General features: G+C 36.9%; 1 protein-coding gene across 4 annotated transcripts; it reads right to left on the bottom strand.

Annotated features, from left to right (window-relative positions):
* Positions 1 to 303: 303 nt before the first annotated feature.
* LOC306855891 (serine/threonine-protein kinase ULK1-like) lies at positions 304 to 22,444 on the bottom strand. 4 transcript variants are annotated; one of them, XM_079394836.1, is made up of 28 exons: positions 21,797 to 22,441; positions 21,319 to 21,411; positions 21,190 to 21,231; positions 16,167 to 16,199; positions 15,708 to 15,744; positions 14,219 to 14,392; positions 13,733 to 13,806; positions 13,540 to 13,641; positions 13,338 to 13,396; positions 13,135 to 13,217; positions 12,975 to 13,025; positions 12,078 to 12,166; positions 11,335 to 11,503; positions 11,157 to 11,217; positions 10,358 to 10,447; positions 9,442 to 9,576; positions 8,544 to 8,686; positions 8,335 to 8,412; positions 7,871 to 8,097; positions 6,897 to 7,039; positions 6,510 to 6,625; positions 6,202 to 6,324; positions 5,946 to 6,115; positions 5,676 to 5,854; positions 5,398 to 5,516; positions 3,170 to 3,327; positions 2,916 to 3,051; positions 304 to 2,833 (listed from the first exon to the last, which is right to left on the bottom strand). In XM_079394836.1, exons 1-28 carry the CDS (start codon positions 21,884 to 21,886, stop codon positions 2,778 to 2,780), a joined length of 3,030 nt encoding a protein of 1,009 aa, XP_079250962.1. In that variant the 5' UTR covers positions 21,887 to 22,441; the 3' UTR covers positions 304 to 2,777. The 4 variants fall into 4 exon arrangements, with proteins under 4 accessions (XP_079250962.1, XP_079250960.1, XP_079250961.1 ...); XM_079394834.1 differs by having other exon boundaries at positions 306 to 2,833; positions 5,946 to 6,118; XM_079394835.1 differs by having other exon boundaries at positions 307 to 2,833; positions 5,946 to 6,118; positions 9,442 to 9,573; positions 21,797 to 22,444.

Here is a 22,444-nt window from a genome sequence, read left to right as displayed (position 1 = left end):
AATTTTAGGACCATTTAGATACTCATTATAATTTCATTTAAATTATTTTTGAATCTGAAATATTTTGAGTTTTTATTTTTATATTTAAAATTTTCATTTGACTATAATAACCCTGATTTACAGTTAATCATATTTATATATTGATTTTAATGAACATAATTTTAATAATAATCCAATAATCTTAATTTATTCATTTAAAATATACAATTTCATAACGTATACTTCTAAATGAAAAATATAACTGTAAAATTCACAAATTATCTTAAATATTTATCAGACTACAGCTCACAGAAAACAACCTCAAAGGGAGTTTAAACAACCAAAAAAGCAATTTATTTCAGACATGGAAGAATGTGTACAGGTCTTTTTACAGAACAAACAACTGCAAATGTTTATCAACAGTCACAATTGGGAACGTTCATATCTTTGGTGGGGATAGGGTGACAAATCTCCATGCGTTTGTTCAATTTACAAGTTTTAAAGCGATAATTTACAATCCATATTTACACATGATACTGAAAGATCAAGGTAAAACAGATGTATGTCTTTATTACTGGAGAACAAAATAAGGACATCAGACATCAGTGAACAGTCAGACATGCAGAACTGCTGAGCTCACGTATTGCAAGTTTTAATGTCTGTAGATTAACGACAAAGTGATGCTTAAATCAGATGACTAAACACTTCATGCGGTACATAGAGATTTAAAGTGTCACAATACATCCAATGGCCATTTAGGCGGTGATTAACAGTTGATGGATTAAACACAGTTTTTATTTTATGCCGTTTAAAAAGCACAACAAATGCAGCATAATCCTGAAATTGTTCAGACAGAGAAAATAAAGCTATTACTCTTTTAACAAAGTTGTTAAAATTGCAATTTAACTGGTATGTATAAGAGAAAAAAATGCATGGTACTATGATGGCAACTGGCCTTTGGAACTCAAAACAGAAATAATAGCTTATGTCTCCCTATCATGACACCGCACTTCAGTTCATTCAAAGAAATCTAGTATTTATGATATTTAAACACACACAAATACATTCACACACAGCAAAACTAAATTAATCCCACTGCATCTCAACCCAGTCAAATTCAACCAATCGAAACACAACTCACTCCACACAGACAATGTACAAAAAAAAAAAAAAAAAGGAAAATATATTTTTTTTTCAGTGTTTCAGTTTTTGCTTTTTTCTTTAAAGGCACATTTAAAAAAATGTTTTACATATTTTTAACACAAACACACTGTTCATATACAACACAATTGAAATAAGGCTAAAAAGCACCGACTAAACTCTACAAAGAAAGTAAGGAAATGTGCTGTTCACACTAAATGGTCCGCTCGAGTTTGAATTTCTTCTGCTTACCTAAAAGAGTCCTCAAACGGTGCAAGCTAGAACTGACAACTATCTCAAGACCTGTCCTTTATATACCTGCTTCAGATTATAAACAGCTCACAGGAACAACTATGCATGCACAACCCAAAAGGAAGTACATTCTGTCCTCAGAACAAACACTAAAAGTGGGCATTAAAGTCCCAGTTTAATCTAGATGGAAATCAGGAACAGGACTGATCACCAGGGCACATATATGATTCGGTATAATCAAGCGTTCCTTATAAATTCAGCTGTTTTTGATGCCCACGCCAACCTAATATTGAGCGGGCTGACATTAATACCGCCTTTATCTAATCTAGAAAATGCACTAAAGATTTTTTGGCATAATATTTAGACCAAATAACAGCTAAAATCCTCTGTAATGGCGCAGGAACTTTATGTCTTGCCCTAATGCGACAAACTTAATAAAGCCAAACTACATTCAGACAAATGATTGCCAAACACAAAATAAAAACACAATAATAGCTATTAAAAAAAGAAGAAACTGAACAGGCCATAAGATATGTCCAAACACTGCACACAATATTCATTTCCTAAACATTTTAAGGAGGAAACAGGGATTTGACATGCTCTTACTTGGTAAACATACACTAAAGTGCTACAAATGATTTTGCTGGCTTTATACAGTTTCCTTCTGAGGAACAATGAGAATGTCTATCAAGTAACTGGCAAAATTATTTGTTTTTTGAATGGCTTGTAATTTGGCCATTGAATTTTTGATTAAACTCCCTAGGGAGGGAGAAAGTGGGCCTCTTACAACATTCAAATGGTGCACAGATCACCATTTACCGGTCTGTAACATTCATCCAGAGGGTATATCTTCTAAATGGACATTTGGAATTAAACCAACCAACCAAACAAAACGACTTCAACTTCAATCACACAAAGCACCCCCAAATGCACTATTAAATCGCTAATAATCATCTTAGAAGTATTCTATAACATCTCTCTGCTAGTTAACGTAGTGAATGGGCAGACCACTGACTACAAACTAAGGAAAATATAAGAAACTGATGTTCTGGGGTGGATAAACCTCGTCTAAGATTGCACAACCCATTTATAACACGCAACCAAATTCTATGTGAGCAAACAAGTGCACTGAGAAACATGTTCGTACTACACTTTAAACTCAGTGAGAGAATAATTGTGGAAACAGGTTTCATCTTGACAACTGACACAGGTGTTATTCTGTTGTTCTGTGTCTGCGATGATGTAAAGTGGCAACACATTCAAATCTTCGCATCTCTCCACCAGCTGTCAATCACGTGAACGTGGTCCAATCAGAGGGCCGTTCCCTCCCCCACAGCACTGGAAAAAGATTGCTCGAGAGAGAACTGGGAATCTTGATGGTGTAACAGCAGTGTGGTGGAGAGATTTTACACACAGAGACCCGACTGCAAGGCGTTGAGACGGCGTTCGATGCATAGCTTACCTGTAGAGAAATATTATACTTGTAATGCAAATAATCTTAAAATGACATCGTAAATGTTAAAATGTAATCAAGTCTTACTCACACTTGCTAACGCTGAGGATGTCAGCATGATCTGTGAGGAGGAGAGACAGACCCTCCATGAGCAGCAAGGCCTTATGGTAGCGCTGAACTGATGCTTCCCCTTGATGAAACATCTCATCTAGAGCAGTCTTCTGCACCTGTAAGACCAGACCACTTCTTAAATACACTTAATAAGCAACTGTTAAAAGCTAAAATTCACAATGGAAAAGAGCTTGGAAGTCATAATTTCCTAACATTTCTAGACTATTTTTTTACCATCTGTACAGTGTGGCTGAAAAGGAGCCTCTCTGCGGTGATGCTGTTAATGTGGTCCATGAGTTTGTGTTTACGGGAGAAAAATCGCTCCAGCTGAGCGTTCAGAGAACGGCAGGACATCACGCTGGACTTATACAGGTCATTCAGCCTCCTCACCACTGAAAGCAGAAGAAAAAAAACTAAATCAAGGTGAAAACCTCCTCAGTTCCACTGTATGGACATTTTTACTGATTTACATGCAAAATACAGTTGGTCTCATGTATTTGTACATTGGACACTGAAACTCTAATATACTTTAGTCCCATACAACACTGTGGGTCAGTCTCTCTACACCAGGTTTTCCCAAACTGGGGGATTATAATTAAGTAAATAATAATAATAATAATAATGAAAAAAAAAGAAAAAAAAAGTGAAAATTCGAACAAAACAAATAAACACTCCAAAAAATTTAACATTTCATTTGTTTATCTGCATATCATGTGAATATTAACTGACATCAGGAAACAAAATTATTGAAATATTAACTAAAAACCTCAAAAAAAGTTTGGGAATCCTTTCTCTACACCCTCTAATGACTATATACATTTAAATATTTTTCAATAAACATATTTATTGCTTTACCTAAATTTCACATTTTAAATGTATTATATTCAGGGGTGCACATAAGTTTTTTTCAGCCTGGTTCTCATAAGAGCACCTGGAGATCTGGTTTGGTTCCCATATTGCACATAGTGTGACCCATTAAATATAACTATAAAAAAAAAAAAAACATTATTAATAGTGATAATACTATTATATTTTAGAACAAAAATAGAGTAAATAAAAATACAATTATTTTAAAGAACACTTAAAAATGAGCTGCTGATTTTAACTTTATGATTTTCATCATTTTTAAACTTCAAGGTGCAGTAGGAGATCTTGGAAAATGCTAACCTTTTAGCTCTGAACACGGACGTCCCACCCTCCCTGCAAATCGCTGCTCAAAGCCATGCCCCCTGAACCCATATACGCACGAAGATCAGATGATTAGAGACAACATTACTACAATACATCATGTGTCATTCACCGGTAAGAAAACTTTATAGCACAGTTACTAAAAGTACAACAATACCAGGAAGGAAGATCAGGTTGTTGATGTTTGCCTGTCATTCTCGCCCTGTCTGCATAGTGTATGTTAACGTGCTGATGACGTATCATGTCTGCGCGAACAGGGTACGCAGAGGTATGCAAATACAATACACGTTGACAGGCAGGTAGGAAAGTCAATAAAAACGCTCAGAAGGAACATTTTGATTGGACGAACATTTCTTGGTCCTACGCCTTCCACAGAATATATAAATACATTTAGACCACTTAACTTAATAATTGCTTTCAGAATGTGAAGAGACTTCCAACCAACATAACAAAAAATGTTTTTGAAGACAACCACATATGGCACCTTTAAATTCAGCAAGCTTTTATTTTGGTGGGTTGCTGCATTGCCGAGTGGAGCGTGTCAGTGAATGAAATGTCACATTGTGCTTTGAAAACAGCAGCGGATAGCCTAGATTTATTCTTTCAGTTTGAATAGAAATATTTATTCTTAAAGAGATACTGCACCCCAAAATGAAAATTTTGTCATTAATCACCCCCATGTCGTTCCAAACTCGTAAAAGCTTTGTTTGTCTCCGGAACACAATTTAAGATATTTTGGATGAAAACCGGGAGGCTTGTGACTGTCCCATTGACTGCATAGTAAATTGCACTGTCAAGGTCCATAAAAGTATGAAAAAGCATCGTCAGAATAGGCCATCAGTGGTTCAATCTGAATATAATGAAGCGACGAGAACACTTTTTCTGCGCAAAGAAAACAAAAAAATATTTTTTTCAACAATTTTTCTCCTCTGTGTCAGCAAAAAGTTTTGCTCAGCAAGAAAACAATTAGAGGGAACATTGGTTTATGGAATCCTAAAATGATAAAATAAAAAAAAACTATATATATATATATATATATATATATATATGAGAAATATTTATATAGATTTATTTATTATTATAAAATCATTATTATATTATTAATAATTATAATGATTTTATTTGTTGACTTTTTTTGTATAAATGCTTTGAAATATTTTTAAATGAATTTTTAATGCCTATTGAGAAAACGGATGAGAACTATGCTTAAAAAGTGTACGTCACTGTTGTGCTTTAGTATCGTGGCGAGAAGAAAGTGTGTCTGAATTGCTGACCTTGTTTGACAGTGGTCGAGGGGTAGAGTTTTCCCTGCTTGATGCCTTCCATGGCTGTGTGTAGTGAAGATGACAGAAGCTCTGCAATCTTCATGTAAAGCACCAACTGCTCAGCATAACTGTAAAATAAATGCACACCTATTTAATGCCACTCTACACAGAACCTGACTAATTTTTGTTTTAGTGGTTTTTGAAGTTACTGGTGACACTGTCCTTCTGCTGTCAACATGTATAGAACAAACAGCAACTGTGATCCATTGCTAGAGAGATCTCCTCACCTCCACTCTCGGCTCAGAGAGCTGATCTGGTCGGCAACCAAACTCTGCTGCTGGAGCAGGCTGGTGGAAGAGAGGTCGGCCTGGGCATCCTCTCCACCCCGGGCTCCTGCCACCTCCACCATACAGCGAGCAAAGTTCAGCATGAACCGGAGCCTGCAGACAGTCTCTGTGTGTTCTTGCTACAGTGGAGAGAGAAGTGAGGCATTAAACTCAAACATAAACTTGCTAACATGATTCTATAAAAAAGTAATGCAGTAATTTGGTGCTTACCTCCATTAAGGTCTCCTCTGGTAGTTCAGGGGCTTCAAAAGTCACGGCTGAGATGGGGTCAGTGAACCCATAGCAGGGACTTGAGGGCCCCTCGTAGCTATCCATGCAAATACCTGTTTGTGGGTAGCGGCTGTTGAGGGAGCCTACAGGACTAATGGAGCTTGAAGAGCCTGCTGTGAGACAGCGAGGGGTTCAGGTCAGTGTTACCTTGAAGGATCCAAACAAGAGTCAAAATTGGAGGGGTAAAATAACTCACCTGAGATCTTCCTTGAGCGAGAACTCTGAGGAGGTGTTCCTCCACTGGGAGGAGAACCCACGGTGAACACCACTCGAGCAGGGCTACCTGAGCCCACCACGAAGCCTCCACCACCAGGTGGCGCTGTGAGCAGAAGAACAAGAGTGTGTTACATGAAAACTGTATATAACTTATCTTTAAAGACTGGGGTATAAAAATTCAGCTTTGTAATTGACTTCTTTGATCACATTATAAAATATATTAAAATGATAAAAAGGTAATTTATATATTGATAAAATGTATACATTTGTCATTGTCAATGAGCTCACCTGTGATGTCTATGGCTCTGTCAGAGTTGAGATTCTCCATGCTGCCTCTTTCTCCTCTCTGCCCCCCAAACGCTGCCATCAGCAGCACATCAGATAGGCGGCTGGCACTCTGAGACCTGCCCCGACAAGAAAAAGAGCGAAGAAGATTACAAAAGAGAAAGCAAAAGAAGAGAAAAAATAAAAGCAGAAAGGAATACAAAGGATAGCGAGGGTTGTATCAGCTTGTGTCCAGGGTTCCTTTCCAAAACTATGAGAGCTGATTAGCTTTTTGAAGAGCGTCATTGTAACTTAAGAGGTTCCATTTTGTTTACAACGCTGCCCATGTAGACAGTGAGACTACTAGAGTTTGAAGAAGATCAAAGATCCATCCAATTATTTTCTTCTTACCTCCGAAAGCCTTTCTTCTCCTCAGGCTGGCAGGCAGGTGACAAACTAGCCTCTCCCTGAGCTGGTCTGAGGCCCTGGTGGGTCAGAAAGGTGACCATGTTTGGGGAACTCGGGGGCTTGGGAAACTCAAATGGGGGCATGGCCTGGGATGGAGAAAGAAGAGGATATTTTTACATTATTTGTTTTCATTTATCAGACAGTATTCACAACAGCGTTCAAAAAATCTGGGGTCAAGTAGATTTTTACAAAAATAAATAAGTACTTTGATTCTGCAAGAATGCATTAAATTAGTCAAAATGGCAGTAAAAACATTTATAATGTTACAAGAGATTTTCATTTCAAATAAATGCTGTTTTAAATGGTCCATTTAAAGCAAGGCTGTCCAAACTCGGTCCTGGAGGGCCGGTGTCCTGCAGAGTTTAGCTCCAACTTGCCTCAGCACCTGCATGGAAGTTTCTAGTATGCCTAGTAAGAGCTTGATTAGCTGCTTCAGGTGTGTTTAATTAGGGTTGGAGCTAAACTCTGCAGGACACCGGCCCTCCAGGACCGAGTTTGGACAGCCCTGATTTAAAGAGTCCTTAAATAAAAAAAGCAGCACAACTGTTTTCAACACAGATGATTATAAGAAATCTTTCTTGAGCACCAAATCAGCTTATCAGAATGATTTCTGAAGTATCATGTGACACTGAAGACTGGAATAATGGCTGCTAAAAAATTCAGCTTTGCATCACAGGAATAAATTACATTTTAATATATATTAAAACAAATAAACGAAACCCCCCCCCCCCCCAAACAAAAACAATATTTCACAATATTACTGTTTATTAATGCATTTTTGATTAGATAAATGCAGCCTTGGTGAGCATAAGAGACTTCTTTCAAAAAATATAAAAAAAAAATCTTACCAACCCTAAACTTTAAACAGGAGTTTATACTGAAAGTTTATGGACACACAAACAGACATGAAATCTTACTCTGGAAGGAGAACCCAGGATGGTTGGTAGGGGGTTGCGTTGCATAAGTTCACTGAGCCTGGGTGAGGAGTGCAGGGTCCTAAAGGGCATCATGTTTCCCTGAGGGGCCACCGGGTCTGAATGCTGCTTCCTGATCTTCTGCCTGCACCCACCAGCCACCTCCAGCAAACAGGGGGCGCTGTTGAGCCGAGAGCCCAGACCCTGCTGCTGTGGCCGAGCCTTGGTTTCTAAACAGATCCAGACAGGAAGAGTTCAAAAGGAGTCATCCAAAAATCCAAAAAAAGAAAAATACAAAACAAAAAAAAAAAACACTAATGGATTCACGTTCTGGGAGGAGCTGAAAGCAATTGTTTCCCAACTTTCTTGACATGCAATATTTACAAAAAGAAAAGTAATTGGGCTATGAAATACTGTAATCCCATTTAAAAAAAAAAGACAAAACAGTATGCGAAGAATGATTTTACCTCCACCCCGAGAGCCCCTGTGACCCATTTCTGCAGTTGTTGGGCAAACTTCGCCTGGCAACTCAGGAATTGTGCCCACTGTTGAAAAAAATGAAAAACCGAGAGAGCCAGAGAGTTTGTTCAGAAGCACAAGGGTTCTTAAATCATCTTTAGCTAGTGACATGACTAGGGAAAAAGAAAAGATTTGGGCAAAAGAAAGCAGCACTCACCCTGTGGAGAGAGCTGGAAGGGTTTCGTGCCTCCTGTAGACAGTCTGCGGGAAGTGAGAGCAGAACCAGACTGAGGAGGAGAAGGCCCTGTCCTTCCACAAGTCAGAAAGCTCCCGCTACTACATCTCTGGACCATGCCAGACCTGTGAAAGACAGAATTAAAGAAAGAAACGAAAGAGAGGAAAAACAGAAAAAATATTATTATTAAGAAAATTAAATGAATATATGCCTTTTACATTTCAACTGAACTGAATAAAAATTAGATACACAAAAATTATAATTTGAATAAGTAAACTGAAATTCAAAGAAATGCATTTACTACTTTATTTGTAATTTTTAATAATACTTTGTAATTTTTCTGTATGAATTACCATGTTATTATACAAACAAGAAGTATTTATAGAAAATTGTATTTAATTATGTTTAATAAATTAAGTTCCATTTTACAGACCATGTTGGAACAATACTTTCCCAAATTATTTACCTAAAAAAAAAAAAATTTCTGGTTATTTTTAATATTAATGTTCTTTTTTAAGTGTCAGACATTTTGTGATACTGTTTGGCAAAATTAAAAGGTTAAATTAAAAGTTTTAATGGCTCAATTAATGGCACTGAACTTGAAGAACATTGAATTTAGAGAAGTTTAGAGAAATACATCTTACCGCTTGAGAAAAATATTATTTTACATATGAGAGCATAATAGGTTTTGCAGCAAAATATGTGTTGTACCAAAGAAATGCCTCTGCTGTGTAACAGTGTTGACCTTCTTTGAATTAAAATTCAGTAAATTAATCTTCTTGTCATTCCAAATCAACATCCTGTGGAGCATGGCCAAGTGAATTAAAATTCAGATTCTTGAATTTCAAGGAGGAAATATTAAGAATGTGCTTTCACTCACTGTGGAGAGCCCTCTGGACCTGGGAACTGGAGGTTTTGCTCCATGCGCTGGTAGTTGTGAATCTGTGTGGGGACTGGAATGGGTACGGACTGCCCATAGTTGCCATAGTTACTCCCAGAAAACTCACTCGGCCTGCTGAGAATGAGGCGGAAAAAAAAAAAAGTAGAGGGAGGGCCAAAGATATGGAGCGATTGAACAAATAGAGGGAGACAGACAGGAAAAAAAACGGAAAACATAAAAGCAAAAACATCAGTATCTTCCAGCACCCGATCGATAAAATAAAAACATTTCAAATCTCACAGGACATTTCTGGACAGAGGCAGAGGCTTGGAAATGACCGCCTATAGTGCGAGTCTGTGGGTTTCATGGGCCATGTTTAATAATGAAGGAGAACAGGATGATCTGTGCCCATCAAAGATGCAATCCTCAAGTCAATCTAGGACTCATTTCCCTTGTGGCAAAAGCCCTGAACTTCAATGACCCAGAAACCAAAGAGTGATTAGCCTTCGCTAGACAGGAAAAGTCATTATCTGTCTTGCTGCTACATGTAGAAACTGTGACCTGAAAACAGCTTATGGTTTCTACTCATAATTTGCACGTAGGGATGTGCAAAACTACATATTTCTCAAAATGCACTGGTGGGTTCACTGGCTAAAACATAAAAAAACTAATAAAAATAAATAATTATATAAAATAGATAAAAATTAAATAAATGTAAATCAAAATAAATATGAATAAAAAATAAATAATAACAAAAAATAAATACATATAAAATAAAATTTAAAATTCTATGAATAGGCAACTATCGTGACTCATCCTATTTGCTTGCAAGAAAACAGCTGAAATGCCCTGACATGAAAAGGTCATTTTGTTAGTCATTTTTTTGCACCATACGTTCATCCGGCTGTGTTCTTACCCGCTGGGTCCTGGAGAGCTGCTGTAGGAGGGAGATCGAGGCGGGGTTTTTCCTTGACTGCACTGACCTCCAGACGCCAGAAGAGAACTCCTAAATCAGGACAGAGATGGAGAACATTAGCAGTGGATTCATGCCAAACGATACTATTGAATATGTTAACATGGTTAATTAGTGAGGGAAATTTACTCCATTTAACCGTATCAAACTGAAAATGTAATTATGCAAGCTGTAAAGAGCGTACTAGCTTTACAACCAGCCATAAAAAAACTGTGCAAAGTGCGCAGTTTCTTATTTTATATACTTGCATTTAAAAGTCAGGTTCAGTAAGTTTTTTTTTTTTAAGAAATGGGTTCTTTTATTCAGCAAAGAATAGATTGATGAAAGCGATTTATAATGTTAGATTTTGATTTCAAATAAATGCTGTTCTTTGAATAGTTCAAAGAACATAAAAATGCATCAACAGTTTCCACAAAAATATTAACCATCACAACGGTTTTTAACATTGATAATAATATGAGCACCAAATGAGCACGTTAAAATGATTTCAGAAGAATCATGTTGCAAACCAGGTTCAAACTTTCATCCATGAGCACCAGTGCAATTTGTGGGCATTACTGGAGTTTACATCTACATTTATGAATTTGGAAATTGTGATAAAATGTCTGTCCCCAGGAATCAAACCCATAATCTTGTCGTTGCTATTGTCATAATAAACTTGGTTTTGATTTGTATGACAGATTAACTTTTATAGTCAAGCAGGAAAGAGATTTTACGGGATCTGTAAACAGTGAGCTCTTACCCACTATACATCAGACTGTCCTGAAGAACCTTTCCTGCTGGCATGTCACAGGTAAGCTCACCTAAAAAGATGATAAATACCAGCATTCCCACTTTAACAGGACAGTAACAATGTTTTTTAAATGAGGAGAAGGAAAGGAAATATGATAGCTGGCAGGACAAATTTCTCGCAGACTTACTGGGGAAATGAGCTGGAACCATGACAAAATCATCAGTGTCACAGGACGAGTTCTTGCTACTGCTGCCGCCTCCGCCACCTCCCGAGTCCTTCAGCAGGTATCCTGGAGAATCCTGGGTAGGGGAGGCTAACGCCTTTGCACGGACCTGCTGGATCTCTGCAAGGGATTGCTGCAAAATATAAAAGAGGATGAGTTCTGAGAGTTACATAGCCCTGAATCATTAATATTCAGTGGTCTGAAAAAGTATACTGGTTTCCACAAAGCCTTGGTGAGCCTAAGAGATTTTTTAAAAACAACATTATTATACAGTTCAAAAGTTTTAGGTCAGGAAAGACTTTTTTAAATGTTGATTTCTTTGCTTTAAATGCAAAGTAAAAAATCATTAAAAATCATTCTGACATATTTTGTTATTTGAGGTCTATACAATAACAGAATGTGACAGTATTAGGTCTTTGCTTTTAAAGCCCTGACCTCTATACATCATTCTGATCCCATGAGACCCATAAAATACACCAAAATACAGAGCTGATTAACATGTGGCTCCTATCATGGATTAGTGTTACAAGCCACCATAAAATGTTAAGAAAGTGCATCTTTGTTCGAGAAGGCAGCTGGCTGCTGTGCTTATTTATCTTCATGTCTGTGACAAACTCCTGACACTCCAACACTTATCTGTGCAACTGACACAATGAAGCACATTGTTTTTACAAATGCATTACTCTGACATGAACACACACACTTACAGGAGGAGAGGCCAGGTGTGAAGTAGATGAACTGCTGCATGAGCTTGCAGAGGCTGAATTGGGAAAGCAAGTCACGGTCACTGGAGCAGCTGTGAAGAACACCGACACACACACTTAACATCTTGTATTTCCATAAATACAGTACACTACAATGTCTGGCGACTTTAAGCAAGTCTTCTTAACCTTCTAAACTCTATCCAACAATTACAATCATATAAAGTCATAATTTTGACATATTCAAATCACTGGAGTAAAAAAACTAAAATGAACTCATTTTAATTAAATGAGTTAAATAATATTTAGCTGTATCGTGCATTTTGTAACCCAATAAATAAATAAATAAATAAACACCCAAAACACCATTTGGACCCTTTTTACAGCATGGTGGGAAGACTTTTTTTTACGTTTTTACACAAATTTTTAAAATTTTGTCATAATAATTTAATCATAACCATGTTTATAATATACTGTAAGAAAACAAAATTCAACAATATTTGTTTATTTAATGTGAAATGCGTTTATGGATAACTGCAAGCCAACATTTTGTCCCAATTTCGCTACCCTCTATCGACTTTACCATATTAACATTCTGGTGTTGCAATTATTCTAATTAATTATGCCGTAATAGTTATACATTTTTTTAATATATATCGATTATATTTCTTAATTTACAAAGTTTAGAAAAAAGTCAGTTGTATTGAAATGTTTATTTAACATTGAAAGAAAAGAATCAGGGTACTAAACCAAATTTTAGTAGCAAAGATGCAAACCTGACAAAAAAATAAAAATAAAACAGCTTAAATAATATTTAATTTAACAATAAACATTTTCTAAAGATTAAGCATTACTGACCATTTAAAATGGTAAAAACAGAGTAAAACACTGTTTAAAACTCACACTTCTTCATAGAGGAGCTTGCCTCCAAGAAAGGGTGTCTGAAAAATTCATCTATAAAAACACAAATATTTCACAATCAGTGTAAGAAGCCAACAATTTTACTTATAAATAACAAACATTGCCTCATGATCTAGTGGGCATAGACACTCAGGATACTGACCAAAGTCCATACGGTCCTTATGGTTCCTCTGCAGGAGGCCAAGCAGCAGGTGTCTGAGATGACTGGAAGTTTCTCTGGGAATGCTGTAGAGATAGAGGGGGAAAGAGAGGGACTTTTACACATGCTTTAGCTGAATCTGTACTCCAAAACTAATCTGAAAAGTACCATTAGCTATCAGAGTCAATAAAAAAAAATGAACATACTTTGGGCTAAGAGTTTTATTTTTCTCATAAAACAATCTGAGGTCCTGGGGACTGCTGGCCTGATGGATGGACAATCACAACAAACATAACATCGCAAAATAGTACTTTTTATATTATTGCTTTCTTATTAAATTTTTATTTTCCTAATGCCATAATATCTCACACTTAAAACTGACATTTATATAATTAGAATGGTACATACCTGAAATGGAGCTTTCCCAGTCAGGCACTGAAACACAATGGTCCCTATACTCCACAGGTCAGCCTTGGCATCATAGTTCTGTGACATAATAACCTCAGGTGCCTGGCAAATAGCATTTTAAAGTTATAATAATGTGATTTAATGAGAATAATCACAATGATGCAAGTCTGAGAAGGAAATGTACAATTTGTACCATGTACATGGGGGACCCACAGAGTGTGGCGGCCATCATGTTGTTCTGGAGGTACCGTGCAAAGCCAAAGTCAGCTGAGGAGACCAAAATAACATCTTATAAACTGTGCTGGGGAAGCAGTGCACTCTGGGTAATGGCAAACCAGGTTTAGATAAAAGAGAACGCTTAAATTATTAAATAGACTTTACAAAGAGTGGTTTTAGAAGTCATATATTGCTTTATTTATATTTTCATATCACTGAACATAATTTTATCACTGGCCTAAAGCCATTTAATTTGTAGTTTGTCAATCTATCTGAGGTAGATTTACAGTCCATTTAAAGTGAAATCATTAAGCAGAACATTAACTAAATATTAAAAACAAGGCTTGATTTGCAAAAGCCAGACCTGCTTAAGCATATGGACATGGTATCTAGAGTTTCTAATGCTTTGAAAGCTGAGAATGTAAAAACGATACGCCAGATGCAAAAACACTGGCACACACACCTATCTTGATGCAGGTGTTGCTGGAGTGGGACTTTCGGCCTGCAGGATGGGACAACAGGATGTTCTGGGGTTTCAGGTCTCTGTGGATGATCCCTTTGGCCTGAAGGACCCTCATGGCCCCCGCGATCTGCTGCAGGAATACTCGGATGGTGTCTTCACTTAAAGTGCCCTTAGCTAAAAGAGCATCATAGTAAACATGAATTCATTGGGGCTGGGGAATATATAGTTATTGAATGTTTACAATATATTAATAACATTTTGCTGGAGATACAAAACAAAGCAGCATTATTACCATTAACATAAATGAAAATAGTTAAATGTAATTAATCTATAATTTTAAAATAATTTATTTGTGTACTAGCAAAGCTAAATTTTCAGCATCAGTTACTCCAGTGTCACGTGATCCTTCAGAAACCATTCTAATATGCTGATTTACTGCTCAAGAAACATTTCTTATTATTATCAAATGCTGAACACAGTTGTGCTGCTTACTATTTTTGGGGAAATTGTGATACACTTTTCTCTATTCATGGTTTGAACAGAAAGTTCAAAAGAAAAGTATTTGTTTGAAATATAGACATTTTTTGTAACATTTTTAAAATGTCTTTACGGTCACTTTTGATCAAATTAATTTAATGCATCCTTGCTGAATAAAGGTATTAATTTATTTTAAAATAAATCTACCTGACACCAAACTTTTCAATGGTAGTGTATCTTGACATTTAATTAGATTTTTAATGAATTCATGTCTTCAAATTCCTAAATAGCATACAATCAAAAAAACTAAACAATATTGAGATAATGTTTTCTATTATATCACCTGGCCTTGACTCTACACTGTTTACACTATATAAACTCCATATAACAACTTGTAACCAGTTAAAGATTTTACAGGCAAATCAAATGCAAATTCCACCTGCAATCCTTCCACAATGCAATGCATATCAACTAAGACAGCACTGCATAGTTATTGTCAATAAATTCAAATACTACGCACTGCATATACAAGCAAAGCAATGTGCTGTAGAGTTTGGCCTATTTTTTTCTCATGACAAGAATCCATAAGAAAACAATTTTTGTGTCTGGATTTTTCACAGTAACTGCTTCCTCTGAAAACAAGCTCACACCCTACAGTCAACAGTTACAGCTTCCTCGGACCAGCTTTAAACAAAACATACATACACAAACACACACCCTAAACACTTCTGTCCTAACTTCCTGAGTTTGGTTTTGCTTTTGCATGCTTTTGAAATAAACTGATATCACTTTTTTCATCACACAAGCAAAATAAGCAAAAAACTGTTGCGATTAAAGCTAAGAACACCCCTACTTTATCAAAGGAGAATTTACTCAATTCAAATTCAAATTATGTATTATTAAGACTGAACAAATAATTTAATAAAGGAGGCTGGTGTATTGAGAAGCTACAGAGCAAAAAAAAAAATCCCAAAATGAGGTCAGAGCATGATAAATGAAATGTCCCACTTACAGTGCAAGTAGTCAGCCAGATCTCCCCCATTGCAGTACTGCAGTTAAAGAAAGAACATTGATCTTTTTATTATGTATAAGAGCACCACACAATGCTGAATGACAAAACCTGCATCTTAAAAGTAGTCACTCCGAAAAGAAGGGCTGTTATTTTCGTTTGTGCACCACTGATGGGTTTCCCAGTGGCCCCATTGCCTTTCCATTGAGCTTTTCTGAGAACTGACATGGTGGCGAGGCATCTACAGGAAGTTGAGTCTCAAAGCAATTGGAAAAATTTTACAAATCTTCACCGTGTCACACAAAACAACCTGATTTCAAGTCTGTTTCTGTCTAAGGGTGCTGTTATTAACAACTGCAGCTGTCTTCCATTGGCCCCAAGGCATGGCTAATTACAGGCATAACCAGGTACAAGACAGACAAGATCAACAACAAAAGACACTGGGAAAACAGGCCCACTTACCTCCATCACTAGATACACAGAGCTGGCCGTTTCCTAGAAAAAAAAAAAAAAAAAACCCAGGAGTAATTAGATTCAACACTGGGACAGACAGGTGGCCGGGGACAGTAAATTAAATCATGTTCTTTAATATGCAAAGGATCTGTGCATAGCATATCATGTCGAGAATTGTGTGGGAACATGTTTACAGAGGGCATTGGAACCAGTGTTAACATCTTATTTGTGTGCATTGTAAATGCATTGGGCTGACACTAATCCACATATGGCGTGAGTGTGTTTTCTCTGCAGTGGGTCATAATGGGCTAATAAAGGCCAGGGGGAGGGCAAAGGTCACAGGCTTAGTTAGCAATGTACATTTTCGAAGTTTAATGTGCAAACTGTGCCATGATGTGACAGATTTGTATTCAAGGCAGCCACAGTGCACACCGCTGAATCTCACTCAGACACAAGAGAGTATAGATACTGCTGATAATGTGAAATGCGAGTGGTGCGAACCACGATGCTCAGGTGTTGTGGGTGATTTTCAGGGTGTTACTTTACAGTTGCTCTGGTTTGAGTGGATTTAGTGCATGCTGCGAGGCTACCAAGAATTACCTGACAAAATTTAACATTGAGCTGAATAGAGGTTAACCAATACAAACATTTTGGCTGTCATATAATGGCAAACTCTAGCAAAATTACAGATTGAAAGTTTTTTAAATAAGACAATAAAAACAAATAGTTTTTAGTAGTAAATTTCTAATAAATAATCTAATAGTTTTATAGTTATTCTCTAAAATTGAATCACAATATAATAATGTACAGTATGAAAATTGGATATTCATATTGAGATTTGCACTCTTTAATACTTCATGTACGTGTTATGAAATCATTCGAAAAATCAGATTAACTAAACTGAGTGAAACTGACTGATAATCTGAATGTAAAAAGTAATCATGCACAATTTTATGTATTTAATTAATTGTTCAACTTTTTATTGTACAGCAATTTATTGTAAAAAAAACAAAACAAAAAAAATATTCACGATTATATGTGCTCATTTACAATTACCATTAACTTTGAATTAAAAATAATAATATAACAGCTATATAATAATATAAATAATAACATTGAAAAAATTCTTAAATATAAAAACTTTCTTCTGCATAACACGTATCAGGTGATTATTGCCTTTGAATGAGACAAAATCACAGACACTTTTCAAAATACCTATTTTTTTTTCCACAGAAGAAAGAGAGCCATACAGGCTTGGAGCGAATAAATGATAACAATTTTCATTTTTGGATGAACTATCCCTTTAAGTATGATGCAAATAAAAATCAACCAATAAAAATGTTGTTTTAGATAATGCTTTTGAACCTGTTGATCCTTAAACGGACAACTACAAAGCAGCAATGTCAGTCTAAGGGCTTTAGGGAAATGATTAGCACATACTGTATAACCACACACTAGCTATTAGAACAGAACTGTTTTCAGTACATATGAACAGAATAAACAAAACAAATGCAGGATAGGGTTTGCCGAAATGGCCAAAGCACTAAATATTCAACTATCCAGACAATCACTATCAGTCCTACAGCACAGGTTGCGTTTGTTATCAAGTGAGCTTTATGGCACCATAATCCTGTTATTTCCCGAGCCCATGGCCGAGGCCTCTCGAAAAAATACAGAGTAGCCCACTTAGAGCAACCTTATCACATAGCAACAGATGTCCTCCCCCCTTGCGGTGTCCGCCTCTACCAATCAGCCGAATCGGCTGATCCGTGACTGGCATATGCTGCTGACTCAGCATTGCCGAAGTTTTACTTTCTGCCACCGAAGATAGACTCTAGCCGACTGTGCAGCCAGACTGAAACGAAGCCAAACATCGCTGTTTAATGTCAACTAGTGCTTGAACGAGCTCGGCCATTCAGTTGGGAAAATCCAACAGGCCCAACATCACTCACAGACAGTTTGGTGCCTAGATGATTGATGTTCATGTGGGTGATAAAGTGAGCTTTGCTTACGAACACAGCAGATCCGTGAGATCTGCTAATGTTGAATTTTACCACAGGTGCAGTGGAGACCCTACTAAACTGGTTCTGGAGAGAACTTTTTGTTATTTTTACACGATTGCTTTGTTGCTCATCCCACTTCAAACACAACCCTTATATTTTAAACTTAATAGACGACCTAAACTGTTACTGAACCTGCCGAGAACCCATTTTTACACACAGTTATATGTAAATTTTTAAAAATAAATGTTCCACAATTTTTACGGTGATGCCATAGAAGAACCATTTTTGGTACCCCAAAGAACCTTTGAGTGAAAAGTTCTAAAAAGAACCAGTTTTTTTCTTAGAGAGAAAAACATTTTTAAAATCTAAAGAACCTTTTTTCAATTGGAAGTTTCCACGGATGTTAACGTTTCTTAATGGAACCATTACTTTTATTTTTTAAAGTGTTATGAACCTGATTCACTAAAAAATAAGCTCTGCTCAAAATCTTTTTTCTGTGTTTGCAAGGAAAAGATGACTAGATTAAATCTTGCAAGGTTCATCCTACACAGACAAGCACAAGTTTGTCACGTGTGGCAAGGAGCCAAGCAGCTCACAGACTCTTCTCTACAGGGTTGTGCAAGAACTACTTGAACTTTGATAGCATTCAACTCACAGACAGCCAACACCACAGTAGAAAGTGGTATGACTATCCAGGAGATGTGAGAAGAGGTCAGATCAGAGAAGCATGTGGAGGAAATGTGCCGAGACACTTGAGCTGTACCTTTTGAAAGCAACACCAGAGTGTGAGCCTTCTTTCACTAAATTGTCATGAATGAAGTGGAGACAAAAGCAACATCAAACCTCAGTGTAAACTGTATATCCAAAAGTACAACGGTACTACGTAAACTGCATGTATACGGTAATCCTCAGTAACATGGTATATATCAAGGTAAAATGGTGTTTAACACGTCACATGGTAGCACAGTAGTTTTGATCGACAGGGGTTTTCAATGACTAATGCTGATACTGATTTCTATCATTTAAATAGATAGTTCACCCAAAAATTAAAATTCTACTCATGACGTTTCAAAACCATCAAACTAATTTTTTATATATATATATATATATATATATATATATATATATATATATATATATATATATAAACATGTTAATTTGCATTTTGAAGACTAACCAATGTCTCTTATGGGTTTGGAACAAAATGAGGATCAGTAAATGATGACAGTATTTTCATTTTTGTGTGAACTAACCCTTTAGAAATGAAAACAATTAAAAATATTGGCAATTTTTTTTTTTACTTTAGCTTATTAAAAACAATTCAATTTTTTGTTATTTTAATGATTTAAAAATGTACTGACTAATAATTTTATAAGTTTATTTATTTTTTATCCTTTTTTAAATAACATGGGGATTAACTATAGCCAATCAAATTACTATTGTTATTATTCTGCTGGCTGTCTGGTGCAGTCTTAACAACCTGGAGGTCAACATGCTCAAAACTGTGGAGATGATCATGGACTTCAGGAGAAACCCCCCTGCACTCCCCCCACTCACCATCATGAACAGCACTGTAACAACAGTGGAGTCATTCAGATTTCTGGGCAGCACCATCTCTCAGGACCTGAAGTGGGATATTCACATTGACTCTATTGTTAAAAAGGCCCAGCAGAGGTTGTACTTCCTTCGCCAGCTGAGGAAGTTCAACCTGCCACAGGAGCTGCTGAAACAGTTCTACTCCGCCATCATTTAATCCATCCTCTGCACTTCAATAACTGTCTGGTTCAGCTCAGCTACCAAATCTGACCTCAGAAGACTACAGAGGGTAGTCCGTACTGCTGAGAGAATCATTGGTACAACCCTCCCCACTCTCCAAGAACTGTACTCATCCAGAGTGAGCAAAAGGGCTGGTAAAATCACTCTGGACCCCTCACATCCAGCACACAACCTCTTTGAACTGTCTGGTCGACGCTACAGAGCTCTGAGCACCAGAACAGCCAGACATAGGAACAGCTTCTTCCCTCAGGCAATCCATCTCATGAACACTTGAACTCTTAACAATAAGCATGAAACACACAACACTATCACTTTTTATTTTTATTTAACACACATACTTATTACATTTCAAATTTGCACCTAACATACCTGTACATACTGAATTGTCTATTTTGTATATTGTGTTTGTGCTATTTTGCATATTGTTCATTTTGTATATTTGTACATTATTATTTTTATTTTATTTTTTTAATTATTATTATTATCTGTGTCCTGTCGCTGTCATTCTGTCGCACTGTGGAGCTACTGTCACTAAAACAAATTCCTCGTATGTGCTTCCAGAAGTGAGTAACAAACATTGTATGAAAGGAGACAAATTAAATCATTTACACCTAATTAGAAGTCCAAGTTGCATGTCTTTTGTTCTCCCACTGGCTTTAACTTACACCAATAACACACGCCTGACACATTAACCTCAAGATGACCCCAGGGCAGAGAAAATACAGAGAACCCAGGTGTTTCAAAAACGTGTCAGCACCATTTCACCAGTCTGGCTACACAGGTTTCACTTGCACCGTTGCAAGAAAAGCTTTTACTAAGTACCAATGAACCCCGAATGCTGAATCGAGCGAGTAAACAATATATCTTCCTGGTATGAAAAAAAAAAAAAAGCATCTTACACTGCATATTTTTTTGCGTTCTCAGCATTACACAATAGAAACATTGTAATCTTAAGGTCTAAATACATAATAAGATGTTAATGTGTAACCAAGACTCCAATACCCACAATGCCCTGCAACAGAGCCATTAGAAACAAGTGCACATGTCATGTCAACAGAAGAACATGTGACTGTTTTTAACCAATCAATGCAAAGTTAGTCATGATACAGCCTTGGGGATGGTAAAACATAAATTTGAACCCTTTTTAGCCCATTAAAACCAGTTTGTAGAGTTGTAACAAAACCACTTCCTCTAGACGATTTCATTGTAAACTGCATGCAAACATCTGCAGAGTAATGTACATATCAACCTACCTGGAAGTCATGCAATGCAACAATGTTCTCATGTTTCAGTTCCTAAAGAAAACAAATAAGAATTCATGTCCACACAAATACTTTATTATTATGTAATGGAAATGCAGTGCATTGCCAACCAAAACGTACCTTCAATATCTTGATCTCTTTCCCCAGAAGAGTCTGAGATTTGGCCAGATTCTTCTTGTTTATGCATTTGACTGCAACTTCCCAATCACGCTTCTGAAAAGTTCAATGATTTTAGCTGTTAACCATAATCACCTTGCAGTCTACATTGTATTAGACATCTCTGACCATAGACATGCCCGTGCATGCCTATAGGTCAGATCTATTGTTTCACAATCTCGGATTAACTGTCATCTCCAAAACTGAAAATGACACATTAAAAGCTTGAAAATGTATTATATGTACTGCCATATCTCCCTATAATACTGGACATTTACTCTCTTATTCTAGCCTCCATCTGTTGTGCTGGAGGCCTTTAAGGTGGTATGTCAGATCTGCAACCAGTATGTAAACAGAAACCAAATTCTTATCAACATACAATCACACCTCTGCATGCAGACGAAAATAATGCAATATACTTTTTAAAATTATGTTTTCTCACCTCTCGATGCCTGCCTTTGAACACCACAGCGAAGGCACCGTGTCCTATAAGGTCCTTCCTGCTGAACTCGAATTTCCCGACAGTCTCCATCTCCCACCTGATCCCAAATATTACAGGTTGACTATTTATGTGAAATAAAGCTGGCCCACAAATGTCCTCTTCCTGCTTCCCTCTTCTCCACTGTCTGGACGAGGCTGCTGGAAAGTTGAACCCCACTTCTGCGTGCCGTGGGCAGCCTTTCCATACAAAAACCCCTCTCCTCTTTCATGATATCCTGGAGGTGAAGAGGAGATCTACTCCTTTTAATTATGACAGTTCCCCATGTCGGAAAACCGCTTGTCGTGATTGGTAAATAAATCAAATCGAGCTACGCTAAAAAATACCACCTTAAAACGCTAGCGATGGGTTTGTTTGTGTACATCCGATGTTGTCAGCTCTGCTAATATCCTCGCGTTCGTGTTTACATCAGGCAGAGTCGCGATTGTATATAACACGGTTGTCTTTTCACCAAAATATCCCTGAGATATTTGAAAAGCTCGAGTAAGAATTGTGTATTGGTCTCGGTATCAACAAAGACCTCAATTTAGTCTAGAGGTCTGCAGCGCTGCGCTTGCGCACTACAATTTCACCCAGGCTCCGTGTGTCGTC

Source organism: Barbus barbus (assembly GCF_936440315.1).
Source record: "Barbus barbus genome assembly, chromosome: 36".
NCBI lineage: Eukaryota > Metazoa > Chordata > Actinopteri > Cypriniformes > Cyprinidae > Barbus > Barbus barbus.
This window is presented reverse-complemented; position numbering and strand designations above follow the sequence as displayed.